We start from the raw sequence: 14,506 nt of genomic DNA on the forward strand, positions 1-14,506 counted from the left end.
GAAACGTTATTTGCCGAATAAATAATGAATTGCAATTAAGTTTAATGCCCTTTTATGGTTGCAACACGCCAGAAGACGAGTTCATTTCCGGCCAGTGTGTTTGCGCACACATGGCGGATGTCAACAAAGACGGATGTAAGTGGACAAAGCAAAAAAAAAAATGCTTCAACCAAAGGGTTTCCGTAAACCACAATCTCCCAGAACTGATGGAGCGCTCGTTCCCACACCATATAGTCACCTCCGCTGTCGTCGGGCATTTACGTGCATCGGCATCATCATTGCAATGTTTATAGCGTCGTTGTTTTCTTAGGTTAGTTTTGCTTGTTTTTACGTGGCTTGGTTGAGTTCTAATGTATAATGTGGTCTGTTATTTCTTGTTAACAGACTGCGGCGTTGCTATAGCACACCGTTGCCATGGACGCAGTTCAGAGACGGAACAGACTATTTTCTTTAGCAGAAGCAATACTCGTTTTTAAATCAATAAACTCGTTTTTAAGTCAATATTTTGTGTCAAATAATTGATTTATTTATTTGGTTGATGAGCAGGATAATATATAGCGACGCGGTTGTTATAGTGAATACAACCGCTTCAACAACCGCCTCGCATACATTATCCCATACATATGTCGCTATCAACTGCACATAATAAGCATTATTAGGCTTCAACTTGTGAATTTGTTGGTAGATGGCGCAATCCGTTTTGTCTAACAAAACTTTGTTCGCAAAAGTTTGCTTGAATGTTGTTCGATTCAGTGCGAAAGTGAATGGAAACATCTTAAAATGTCTCAAATCAATTCGATATACCAGTTTGATCGCAAAACAGCATGTGACGTCATTACGTACAGGTTTTTATTCGCTTTAAAGCCGTTTGATGGAAACACACTTTCACCAGCTTTATTCGCATGTGTTTTTTTTACCGAACTTCAAATAATTCGATTGACAAGTGGATGAAAACATGGCTACTGTCAGATATTGAGAATAAAGTGTTTTAGTTTAATAAACCCAGAAAGTGCACTGCTATAACCAATGAAACATAAGCCCTGCTGTCTTCAAATAAATAAACTTCAGTCACACTGTAATTGCTGTACAGTATAATGACACTAACTGTAGTTTCTCCAGCTTGAATTGTGGGTTCATCAGTAGATCACTGAGGTTTTTCACTCCTGAGTCTCCTAGTTTATTCACGCTCTGATCCAGCTCTCTCAGGTGTGACGGGTTTGATTCCAGAGCTGAAGTCACATCAGAACAACCTTCATGTGTCATATCACAGTATCTTAACCTACATTAGCAGAGAGAGAGAGAGAGAATGAAGAAAATAAGAGACTTCATCATCAGACTTCATCATCATCTTCATCAGCTAATAAAACAGACAGAGGAAGAGAGATCTTCATCTTTATTTCACCAGATCACAAAATAATAAGGTGGAAATGTTCGTTCAAATATAATGTTAATGTGTTTTAGTTTAAACAGTTGAAGTGATTTTAAGCATTTTGATTCTTGTATGTGAATGTGACTGACCTCAATCTCTCCAGTTTACAGTGTGAATCCTTCAGTACGGCACATAAGTGCTTCACTCCTGAGTCTCCTAGATTATTCACGCTCAGGTCCAGCTCTCTCAGGTGTGACGGGTTTGATTTCAGAGCTGAAGTCAGGATGAGACTCTGTTCCTCTGTAATACTGCATCTATTCAGACTGAAGACAGAGAAATAACAATAGTTCACATCTATGATGATCATCTTATTGAAGAGCTACAGCAGCATTTAGTTTCCAATAGTCTGTTTTAAACCCAGTCACACTAGTTCTGTGCGCTGGAAGACACTGTTTCTTCTCTTTCATTTCTAACTATTTATTTGACGTCTCTCTTCTTTATTCTCTGTTGAAAAGGCAGACTTCTGAATGTACACAATCAGTACATTGTATCAGATGTTGGGAATTAAACAATTACTATCTACACAAAGTTTTATATGATTTACTACATTTCTTTGGTGAAAAATGTTCACACTCAAAAATATTAATTCAATTTTAAAGCAGTGAAATCAATTACAATACACTTTATAAGCTAACTAGAAAAAAAAGCACACAAAATGTGTATAGGGAAACCCAGAAAGTGCACTGCTATAACCAATGAAACATAAGCCCTGCTGTCTTCAAATAAATAAACTTCAGTCACACTGTAATTCAGTGGTGGGCCATCAGGGCCAGCAAGGCCTTCTCTGCTGGCCTAAACACTATCAGAATCACTGACTTGCACTTTAATATATTTTTTGCATGAATATTAAATTATTCCCAATAGTTCATTCTCTTAATTTCATAGCTTTTCTCTTGGTTGCGCTGCTTCCAGTATTGTGTTTTTATGTTAGAGCTTGTATCCAATCATATTTCAGCCATCATGTGTTGCCGGGTCAAATAAATCTGCCTGGAGTAGGGGTGTAACGGTACACAAAGATCACGGTTCGGTACGTACCTCGGTTTTAAAGTCACGGTTCGGTACGTTTTCGATACAGCAAAAAGAAAGAAATGCCAGAGAAATTTCCTATTTGTTTAAAGAAAAAATATTTTTAAATAAGTGTGAGTTTTCCTAGATCTTGAAACTTTCAGGTTTATAAATAGGGGTCATCTTTGAAGGATGAACAAATAATGTTTTGGTCATCACATTAAAAATAACATTTAAATATATATTTATTTATATAATATTTGAATTTTGAAGTGCTGGAAAAAGATGTGTGAAGTACTTGAAAGCATTTCACCATTCCAGCCAAACTGGTTCCAGTTAGTGTTACTATATTAAATCCATGGTGAATGTTGCTGGTCTGTGGACGTAAAGTACTAGTTCATTCACGGCACAATGTTTCTCCTGGTTTCCATGACAGCGCTGTTTGATCTAATAGAGATCTATGGTTAATAACGGAATGTGAATGCATCTCACTAGATCTCGCAGCGATGTTATTACCTCAGTGGCGAATTCAAATGTTTTCTTTACCGGATCTCTTGGCGCGGTGTGGAAACAGTGTTGCTTGATCAAGATTGGCTCGCGCTGCACAGATGTTGCTGGTCCGAACTGATAAACGATCCGTGAAGCAGATAACGAGGAGCGCAGTTTCTTTCTGCTTTCATTACCCTTGCCATTTGGATGTTGCGCAACGTTGTGTTGGCCACGCGGCTGGCACGAATTTTGCCGGCAAGAAAAATGGTCCAAGCAATCGTTCGGTTTGTATGCGTACCGAACCGGAAGCCTTGAACCGAAACGGTTCAATACGAATACATGTACCGTTACACCCCTAGCCTGGAGGCCTTCAGAATCGACAGTGCAGGCGCCTGTAGCTTAAAATGAAAGGCAATGAAACTGTTTCTTTAACCAATCAAATAATCCGTCAGATTTAATCAGCCAATCAGATTTCACTTTGACTGCAGCGGGGCCATCTAGCAGGCGTATAATAACATCTGTATTTTCTCGTTCTTTGATTGGATGCGCGTACAGAGCGCTTACTATTACTGGTAGTATCCGCATCTGTAGCAAACTGCATAAACTAAAATATATTCCTGTAGATGTAATAGATTTCAACTCACAAATTAATGTTTCTTTCCCTCCTCGACCCCCAGCAGAAAAAGTCCCTTATTCAGCCTGAGCTAAACGCAGAGCACGGGACTCTATTCGATCTCTCTGGGTTAAAACAGAACAGATTAATGTAAGTTATGCCACAAATGATTTTGAAGGCAAAAGTCCCGCTGATCTCGTTGATTTCGGTTAAAACTCTGTGTGAGAGCATGGGGCAGCTGTACACATCGTCATGTTTTGCGGTGACTGTGTGCTTCTGTCGAACAGGCACTCTCAGCCATGAAGCGAATTAAAACTTATGCTAGAAATAAGACGAGACAGACACGACATTATTGGAACTGAAACGCAGTTAGAACCTGTACGACAGTAATTGAAGTCTTCTTGAGGAAAGAAATAAGGATGGATTTTGTGTAAAAAAAATAATCTGTAGTTTTGGTGAGTATATGCTTTTTCCCCCGTGGAGAATATGATTTTCTTCTTAATTTTTGTATAAATTTATGATCAAAACTTAATTTTTTTCAAACATTCATACTATTGTAACGTCTGAAAAGGGACTATTGTAACCCTTGAACGACAAGATAAGTGAGGCTCCGTTTCTGAACTTATAATCGGATTCGGAACGCAAGAACCACTTTACAAACGCACCAGCCGAACTCACACGCTCGTTTCTCTCTACCGGCCTCTCCCGAACTCACCGCATAATCCAATAACTGCCGGTGCAAAATAAAAACAACAATTATAGAGAGTCTTTGCGCTGATACACTATTAAAAGTTATTAATTCAGGTAGGACAGAAGGACTAAGTGTGAAATGCACGGCCCACCACTGCTGTAATTACTGTACAGTATAATGACACTAACTGTAGTTTCTCCAGCTTGAATTGTGGGTTCATCAGTAGATCACTGAGGTTTTTCACTCCAGAGTCTCCTAGTTTATTCCTGCTCAGGTCCAGCTCTCTCAGGTGTGACGGGTTTGATTTCAGAGCTGAAGTCACATCAGAACAACCTTCATCTGTCATATCACACCAGCGTAACCTACAATAGCAGAGAGAGAGAGAGAGAGAGAGAGAGAGAGAGAGAGAGAGAGAGAGAGAGAGAGAGAGTGTGAAGAAAATAAGAGACTCTTTATTCTGTAAAGTCACATCATCTTCATCAGCAAATAAAACAAACAGAGGAAGAGAGATCTTCATCTTTATTTCACCAGATCACAAAATAATAAGGTGAAAATGTTTGTACAAATATAATGTTGTGTTTTAGTTTATACAGCTGAAGTGATTTTAAGCATTTTGATTCTTGTATGTGAATGTGACTGACCTCAATCTCTCCAGTTTACAGTGTGGATCCTTCAGTACGGCACATAAGTGCTTCACTCCTGCGTTTCCTAGTTTATTTCTGCTCAGGTCCAGCTCTCTCAGGTGTGACGGGTTTGATTTCAGAGCTGAAGTCATGATGAGACTCTGTTTCTCTGTAATACTGCATCTATACAGACTGAAGACGTAGAAATAACAATAGTTCACATCTATGATGATCATCTTATTGAAGAGATCCAGCAGCATTTAGTTTCCAATAGTCTGTTTTAAAACCCAGTCACACTAGTTCTGTGCGCTGGAAGACACTGTTTCTTCTCTTTCATTTCTAACTATTTATTTGTCATCTCTCTTCTTTATTCTCTGTTGAAAAGGCAGATTTCTGTGTGTACACAATCAGTACATTGTATCAGATATTGGGAATTAAACAATTACTATCTACACTGTAAAAGGTTTTATATGGTTTACTAATTTATTTTGGTGAAACAATCAAAAATATTGATTACATTTTAAAGTAGTGAAATCAATTACAATACACTGTATAAACTGAGCAAATGTAAGTAAAAAAATTAAGTAGATCTGAGTAACTGCATCTGTACATTAACAAATAAAATTGTTTTAACTGAGTAAATCTGCTCAATCTTTCAAGAGTGTGTTAAATATATTTATGATATTGATTTGAATTAAGTAATATTTGTAGTTCTTGAAACAAATAAGTTTAATTCTCCAATCTCAAATATTTTGATAGAAATTTCACAATTGTGTTAAGTGTATTATACATAAATTATTGGTTAGTCAAATAATAAATTCTAATAGTGAAAAAAATAAATAAATATAACTGTAAATTTTAGATGAAATTAACTGTTGGATTTTTAGTCAATTATTTTGGTACGTTTAGCTCAAACAATCAAGCAAATGATATTCAGAGATTTTATTAAGTTAACAAAGTTAAATTTTAATGTGATATTTACTAAGCCACAGAATAATTACACACAGTGTAGATCAACAAAACGTAAAAATGTGAGCAATAGGGAAACCCAGAAAGTGCACTGCTATAACCAATGAAACAAAAGCCCTGCCGTCTTCAAATAAATAAACTTCAGTCACACTGTAATTGCTGTACAGTATAATGACACTAACTGTAGTTTCTCCAGCTTGAATTGTGGGTTCATCAGTAGATCACTGAGGTTTTTCACTCCAGAGTCTCCTAGATTATTCACGCTCAGGTCCAGCTCTCTCAGGTGTGACGGGTTTGATTTCAGAGCTGAAGTCACATCAGAACAACCTTCATCTGTCATATAACAGGATCTTAACCTACATTAGCAGAGAGAGAGAGAGAGAGAGAGAGAATGAAGAAAATTAGGGACTCTATTCTGTAAAGTCACATCATCTTCATCATCAAATAAAACAGAGGAAGAGAGATCTTCATCTTCATTTCATCAGATCACAAAATACTAAAGTGAAAATGTTTGCAGAAATTTATTGTGAAATTACACTCTGTGAGATATTGCGTATAAATATATACTGATATATTGAGTGAATAAATGAATATTGAGTGTTTTAGTTTAAACTTTTGATTCTTGTATGCATGTATACATACAATATTTGAGGTAGAACTGTGCCTTCGGAGCGTGTGATTGGCTGAATGTGAGGTGGAAGCGTGCCTTCGGAGCATGTGATTGGCTGAATGTGCGGTAGAAGGGAGCATTCCTAGCGTGTGATTAGCTGAATGTGAGGTAGAAGCGTGTGCTTTCAGAGCGTGTGATTGGCTGAATGTGCTGTAGAAGCGTGCTTTTGGAGCGTGTGATTAGCTGAATGTGCGGTAGAACCGTGCCTTCGGTGTGTGTGATTGGCATAATGTGAGGTATGTACTTTCGGTGCGTGTGATTGGCTGAATGTGCGGTAGAAGCGTGCTTTCGGTGCGTGTGATTGGCTGAATGTGAGGTAGAACCGTGCCTTCGGGTGCGTGTGATTGGCATAATGTGAGGTAGAAATGTGCTTTCGGAGCGTGTGATTGGCTGAATGTGAGGTGGAAGTGTATGGAAGTAAAATAATGTCTTATGTTTTTGAAACAAAAAGCATGTTGAATTGCACCAATTCAAAAAAAAAAAAAAAAAAAAGCATTGCGTTAACCCTGCTTGCATTTTAATCCATTGTATTTTTAAGGCTTACATTTTTATGGGCTGAAATTCAACATGGTTGAATATTTAAGCTGTGAATATTTCAATTAAAAACATTTTTCATTATTAAAAATTCAATAATCCATATTCACCTTTCATATTTCACTTCCAAAATTTTCAAACTGTTTAAAAATACAACCTATATTATTCAACAGGCAATTTTCGGTCCATTTTATTTCGCCTTGAAAATTCGCTTTCACAAATTCAGTGGTTCAAATTCAACAGTAAATTCAACGGTGACATCCAGAAACTGCAGGAAAAGCAGTAGATTACTGAGCATACTCTCTATCTGCTGTTAGACGGCTTTACCAGCAGGGGGTGCACGTGCATGTTGAAAAGCACCAAAACAACAGGAGAGGCCTTCACAAAACCTCATTTGCTGAAATGGAGAGAGCGTTGAGTACGAGTTATAATTTATATGTGTGTGGGAAAGGTTGATTAAGACACAAAACACACAAGCCTTTACTCAAGTGTCTTATGAGACTTATTTTTACCCCCATGCAAAGTAAGGTGATTTGTCCACAGCAAAGCTAAATTCTCTCGCCATTGGCATTGATAGTAAAACAACTGTAATACACTGAGACAGAGTGAATTGTTTGTTATAGTCACTATGACGGAATACTAAATAATTGTTTTTTTTTTAATTTAATGATGGAATAAATTGCTTTAAGTGTCAAAAACAGTCTCTCTCTCTCTAACACTAACACACTCCTCTCTCTCTCTCACACACACTAAAACACTCTCATCTCTCTCTCTCTCTCTCTCTCTCTCTCTCTCACACACACACACACACTAACACACTCTCATCTCTCTCTCTCACACACACTAACACACTCTCATCTCTCTCTCACACACACACACTAACACACTCTCATCTCTCTCTCTCACACACACTAACACACTCTCATCTCTCTCTCTCTCTCTCTTACACTCACACACACACACACACACACACACACACACACACACACACACACACACACACACACACACACACGCACACACACACACACACACACTAACGATTATCTTTGCCTTTTATCCCGTGATTGTCATACAGTATTGTAAAAGTATGGAAGCAAATGAGAGACATAACTATTTGAAATTTAACAGCCACTGAATACTTTTACTAGTTTTGAATACTAGTTTTGAATACTAGTTCCCTTTCGTAGTCACTTCGAGTTACGTCAGAAGTGACGAGAATGGTGGTTTCGCCTAGAAAGCCAATCCTCTTCGAGTATTAAAAAATTAGCCAATGGCAAAGAAATGCCATGGGTCTGCGGAATTTGCATAGCGTATCTCCGCCTCACCCCGTGAGTATAAAAGGAGGAAGCTGACGCCACCGCAGTATGTTTTCGCTTCGGAGCCAAGAGCATATCTTCACTCCACAAGCCAAAAGATCTGAGTTACAAGTGACTCACAAGTGACGAGCGGCTCTCCAGTGTTGGTGTGACGGCGGTACCCAGCGAGTCTTCACTTTGCCTGCGGTCTGTGTTGCGGTCTGCCGGACTTGGTGTTTTCTCCCTGGTCGCCTCAGCGCTGCAGAGCTTCCTCTCCTAAAAGAGTGCACGGTGCGCGTCTTTTTAAAGATGTCTCGCCCGTGTTTTTCTGGTTGCGGTCGTTATCTGTCATCCTCTGATGGGCACGAGTGTTGTTTTGTGTGTCTGGGCTTTGAGCATGCAAAAGCAGCACTCGTGGATGACTCATGTTCTTTCTGTGGGAACATGACCATCGCTACACTGAGATCGAGACTCAATGATCTGAAAGTGAGAGTCCCCGCATCCACCACCCGTTCTGCTTCCTCTAACAGGGCTAGTAGTTCAGCTGGGGGACCGGGTGATCTGAGGGTTACGGTGTGGAGTGATCCGACGACACGTCCTCGGACCACGCCCCCCTCTCCAGTGTTGCAACCCGCGAGTGCCGCGAGGATTCAGACGGGGCTTTCTACGGAGGTCCCGCGTGTTTCTTTCGGCGCTCCAGAGGAGGATGCGATGTCGATCGCGGCATCACAAGGCGAGCCTGAGTCATTGGGAAGTGATGATGCGGCTGCGTTGCGTCCCTCGGGAGTCTCAGCGTTGCCCGTATCGGATCCCGAAATGACTGCTATGCTGTCTCGGGCAGCCGCGAGCATCGGGCTAGAGTGGAACCCTCCGCCCTGTCCCGTTCGCTCGCGGTTGGACGATTGGTTTTGGGCTGCCCCGACGGCCAGCTGCTGCCTCCACCCAGCCGTCGGCACAGACGCCTCAGCATGCTCGCCGCCGAGGACGCCCTCCTGCGGTTCCCCCCCCTCCCGCACGGCCCCAGCAGCAGCCTTCACCCGGGCCGCGTTGTGGAGGAAACCGCAGGAATATGATTCCACTGGATCAGTTTGGGGGCTTGGTTAGAGCTCCCCAATCTGTCCTGTTGGGTCGCCCGAACTATCAGGCTCGGCTATGCGATTCAGTTCGCACAGTCTCCTCCAAATATGCATTTCCCCCAGTGAGCCTTCTTGCACGTACTATGTGCAAGATCAAGGAGGATGAGGAGCAGGTCATTTTGGTCGCCCCATACTGGCCCACCAAGACCTGGTTCTCCGAACTGATACTCCTCGCGACAGCACCTCCTTGGCCAATTCCTCTGAGGAAGGACCTCCTTTCTCAGGGACGGGGCACCCTGTGGCACCCTCGACCCGATCTTTGGAAGTTACATGTTTGGCTCCTGGACGGGTCGAGGCAGGTTTAAGTACCCTGCCACCTGCGGTGGTGGCTACTATCACTTCCGCTAGAGCGTCGTCCACTAGACACGTCTATGCGTTGAAGTGGAACCTCTTTGTCAACTGGTGTTTTTCACGCCGAGAAGACCCCCGGAGATGCTCGATCAGTGTCGTGCTTTCCTTCCTGCAAGATGGGTTGGAGCGAAGGCTGTCTCCCTCCACCCTGAAGGTGTATGTGGCTGCCATTGCCGCATATCACGAAGCAGTTGAAGGTAAGTCTCTGGGGAAGCACGACCTGATCATCAGGTTCCTGAGAGGAGCGAGGAGACTGAATCCTCCTCGCCCTCCTCTCGTTCCCTCTTGGGACCTCTCAGTGGTTTTAAGCGCCCTGCAGAGGCCTCCCTTTGAGCCTCTGCAATCAGTCGAGATTAAGTTCCTGTCGCTTAAGACAGCGCTCCTGGTTGCACTGGCCTCCATCAAGAGGGTAGGGGACCTGCACGCATTTTCCGTTGACGAAGCGTGCCTTGAATTCGGGCCGGGCTACTCTCACGTGATCCTGAGACCCCGGCCTGGATATGTGCCCAAGGTTCCTACCACTCCCTTCCGGGATCAGGTAGTGAACCTGCAAGCGCTGCCCCTGGAGGAGGCAGACCCAGCCTTGGCACTGCTCTGTACAGTACGCGCCCTCCGTGCTTACGTAGACAGAACGCAGTGTTTCAGGACCTCAGACCAGCTCTTTGTCTGTTATGGTGGGAGCCAGAAGGGAAGGGCTCTCTCAAAGCAAAGGTTGTCTCACTGGATTGTGGACACCATTGCCTTGGCTTACCAGCAGCAAGGTCGTCCGTGCCCCCTTGGTGTGACGGCCCACTCCACCCGGAGTGTGGCTTCCTCTTGGGTTCTAGCGCATGGCGCCTCGCTAGCAGACATCTGCAGAGCTGCAGGCTGGGCGACACCCAACACGTTCGCTAGATTTTATAATCTTCGAGTGGAGCCTGTGTCCTCTCTTGTGCTCGCTCAACCGGCCAGTACTGGACCCGCTCAGGTGTCTTCGCTTGCTCGCCATTCCACTCCACCGACTGGATAAGTGCGATTGTCTCAGCTGAGCCTTCTACGGAAGACCTGAGTTCCTCCAGCACTGTTGATACTGACGCCTGTGTATGGCTTGGGCGTCGGTTAGGTGCCTCCGTGTGCATGGTTCCTGCTAGTAACCCCCACATGTGTATTTCCACTGTAAGACTCTCAGAGCATGTGTCTTCCCTTGGCAGCCATCTGCCACTCCTGGAGCTACGTTTTAGCCACCCGTCGGTTGGTGCTCCGGTGATCTCCATATGTAGTTCCTACGGGGCCATATGTGTATTCTTAAGTCCTCCTTCGGCAGGCATCTGGTAGCATGTCCCTTCCGGGATATGTTTCCCAGTGTACCTTGGTATTCCTGTGTTAACCCTCTGAGACCTAAGGGTATTTTTACAATAAATTTTCCGTCTGGTGTCATTTACTAAAAAAACTTGTAAAATATCAACCCTTTGGTGCACAGACAATTGACACACCTCTTTTTTTTCAGGACAAATTGAACTTTCAGCATATTTGTGTTACATTGACGTCACCTGAATGTAAAATAAGTTATGGGACCACAAAGACAAATGAAAAAATAAATCGGAAATGGAATCACTCAAATATTTATTGAAATCACACACAAATAAATTAAAGCTAAGCAATTTTCCTCTGGAAAATAGTTTGTTCATGTCTTTGGAGTCCTGGAGCACAGGAATAAACATTATAACTTGTACAGAACCAAAACTATTGACATTTTTCCAAAAGAAGTCCAGGCGTTTGGGGCCTCATGAAATTCACTGGTGCCAAGCCTCAAAACAGTTCCTATCAGGAATCACACAGAGGGCCACATCACAGGTTTTGCATTTCTATTTTATTTATTCTTTTATTTATTTATTATGTTCTTTTTATTCTTTTATAATACATTTATACTACTATAATACTTTTTTACAGTAAATAAATAAATGGCACTTCAGCTGGGTCTATCCTGGTAATCTAGTTCCTCATCTGTCAAAAAGCTCTGTTTTCCTGAAAATCTATCATCCTGCAATGCACCAAAATAGACAAGCGCTTTATTTACGTCCATTTCTCTGCATTTCTCTGTGTTTCTCTGTGAATCGCGCGTCTCCGTGCGTCTCTATCTCTTTCCACTTTATCAGCGCTTGGTTCATGCGTCATGACGCACACCAATGTTTACGACGGATCAGCCTGTAATTGGTCAAAAACCATCACGTGAAAACATCACGTGATATCCAGAATGGCCGCTAGCATCGAGCTAGCGGCAAAAATGACCGAATATTTATGAATTATGGACTTCAAGATTATCAAAGTTTGACAAAGCGTTTGGATTTATTGCTGAAAACCTCTGAAAGGAAGCACAAGTTCCAGGCTGGATAGAAAACCTTCTGTAAAGGCTAGAAAGACAAAAGACACCCAAAGACACCCCCGTGATGGCTAGCTCGTTAGCTTTCTGCTGGAAAAAACGGTAAGAAAATCGATAAATCTGTCATCGAGTTATGTAAACATTAATCGGAGGTGACGTGTGGCATCGTCGACGATGCCGTCGGGCTCAGGGGGTTAAAGTAGGTCTCTCCTGGGGTAATTAGGCCAGGAGTCCAGACTTTCGCAAGGCACTGGAAGACAGCTTGAAGATGGTCCAGTGATGGCACAGACCCCCATTCTCGTCACTTCTGACGTAACTCGAAGTGACTACGAAAGGGAACGTCTCGGTTACGGATGTAACCCTCGTTCCCTGAGTAGGGAACGGAGACGTTATGTCTCCTTGCCGCTTCTGCTGTACCGCTGGGTAGACGCCTGAGTTCAGTCTCGGCTCCTCAGCGAAGACATACTGCGGTGGCGTCCGCTTCCTCCTTTTATACTCACGGGGTGAGGTGGAGATACGCTATGCAAATTCCGCAGACCCATGGCATTTCTTTGCCATTGGCTCGTTTTTTAATACTCGAAGAGGATTGGCTTTCTAGGCGAAACCCCCATTCTCGTCACTTCTGACGTAACGTCTCCGTTCCCTACTCAGGGAACGAGGGTTACATCCGTAACCGAGACGTTTTGTATTCAATTTTATTTTTAAAAACATTTGTCTGAATTTATTTGCTCGGAATTCACCCCTTTGAAATTATTTTACTTTGGAAACCATGCATCTGAATTTATTTGTTTCGAATTTACCTCTGAAATTTAAAGGTGCAATGTGCAATGTCAAAAAGTTGAGTATCTATTACAGTTTTTTACAGATTGTTCACACACATTTCCTGCAAGTATGCCTCATACTCTCAGAACTCTACACACAAATCTAAACACACACACAATCGGCAAAACCCCTCAATTCTAGTGCAAAATGAAACTTTACATTCAAAACAATGTTATATATTCTCAAAATGTTATTTTGTTTTCAAATGACACACACAAACCATCATATGAATAGACATTTATAAGAACTAGTTGAACACTGATGTGCTCAATGTAAAACACTATGATCAATGGAAAACACTTCTTCTCCATTCATCATAATGAATTGGGCCTTTTTTGTTCAGGGTTACACTTACTACAGACATTACATACATAAGTGTGTTGTAAAATATTTGAGAATATTGTTTTTATACCCAGAATTATAAAACGGTTAGTTCCAATCCTTGATTCTGATTGGTCAAGAGCTGTGCTTTATTCACGAAAAAACACGGTTATGACCGCTTCACCCAACGGTTCTATTTATCACTGCGCCCTTAGCAACACCCTTAGCAACCACACATATCAACATAGGCTAAACATAGAAAAAAAACTTAAGAATTAAAAAGGCTAAAATGTTTAAAGTAAATTTCGATTTATAGGTGACATGACGATGGATAAGTGGTTTGAGGAACAATTTGGAGAGACATCTACAAATACGAACAGTCATGCTGAAGTGCTGAAATGTAACATTGACACATTCGAGAAGACTCGTAATGAAAAAAATACCGTGCAGCAAACCCAATGGGCAGTGAAATGCTTCGGTGACTGGTGTAGTGAAAAGGGTTGCAGCATAGATTTTAAACAAATCACCAAGACGGAACTCAATGCACTTTAATATCCGTGACTTCTACGGAACTGTCAGAAGCTCCACAGGAGAAAAATATGGGATCAGTAGCTATGTTGTGTTACGTGCGGGTCTGAACAGATTCCCGAATGATCCACCTTTGAGTTTGTCCTGGTGTCTGATGAGAGACAGCAAATTCACCTCATCCAATAATGTTTTCGTTGGAGTCGTAAAGACAATGAGAAGAGAGGGTCGTGATAAAACGGAGCATCACACACCGATTTCTACTAAAGATTTCAGCACCATAAAACTGTCCGATGCACTTAATCCCAACATACCTGTCACTACACCAGTCACCGAAGCATTTCACTGCCCATTGGGTTTGCTGCACGGTATTTTTTTCATTACGAGTCTTCTCTGTACGTCAACGGTGGATGTGTAGAGCGAGTGGAGTCCTTCAAATTCCTCGGCATTCACATCTCTGCAGACCTCTCCTGGTCGGCCAACACCACAGCTCTGGTCAAGAAGGCCCAGCAGCGGCTACACTTCCTGAAGGTCCTCCGGAAGGAACAACTAAAAACTCAGCTGCTGGTGACCTTCTACCATTCCACCATCGAAAGCCTGTTGACCTATGCTGTGACAGAGTGGCACTCCAGCTGCACAGAGGCCGACAGGAAGCGACTGCAGAGGGTGAC

At 42.3% G+C, this 14,506-nt stretch overlaps 1 protein-coding gene across 2 annotated transcripts in view; it reads right to left on the reverse strand.

The window, feature by feature from the left end:
* Window positions 1-14,506, reverse strand: part of LOC120488626 (NACHT, LRR and PYD domains-containing protein 3) — a 65,870-nt gene that overhangs the window by 3,683 nt on the left and 47,681 nt on the right. The window contains exons 9-13 of one of the 2 annotated variants that reach the window (XM_089119021.1): window positions 6,002-6,175; window positions 4,869-5,042; window positions 4,416-4,589; window positions 1,519-1,692; window positions 1,106-1,279 (exon numbers count right to left, since the gene is read on the reverse strand). In XM_089119021.1, the coding sequence (XP_088975147.1) occupies window positions 1,106-1,279; window positions 1,519-1,692; window positions 4,416-4,589; window positions 4,869-5,042; window positions 6,002-6,175 (870 nt within the window). Of the gene's footprint in view, window positions 1-1,068; window positions 1,280-1,518; window positions 1,693-4,415; window positions 4,590-4,868; window positions 5,043-6,001; window positions 6,176-14,506 lie in introns of those variants that run through there. The other variant, XM_089119022.1, reaches the window with a different exon arrangement.

The sequence above is a fragment of the Pimephales promelas genome, chromosome 2, assembly GCF_988280905.1.
Source record: "Pimephales promelas chromosome 2, fPimPro1.hap1.1, whole genome shotgun sequence".
In the NCBI taxonomy this organism is placed as follows: Eukaryota; Metazoa; Chordata; class Actinopteri; order Cypriniformes; family Leuciscidae; genus Pimephales; species Pimephales promelas.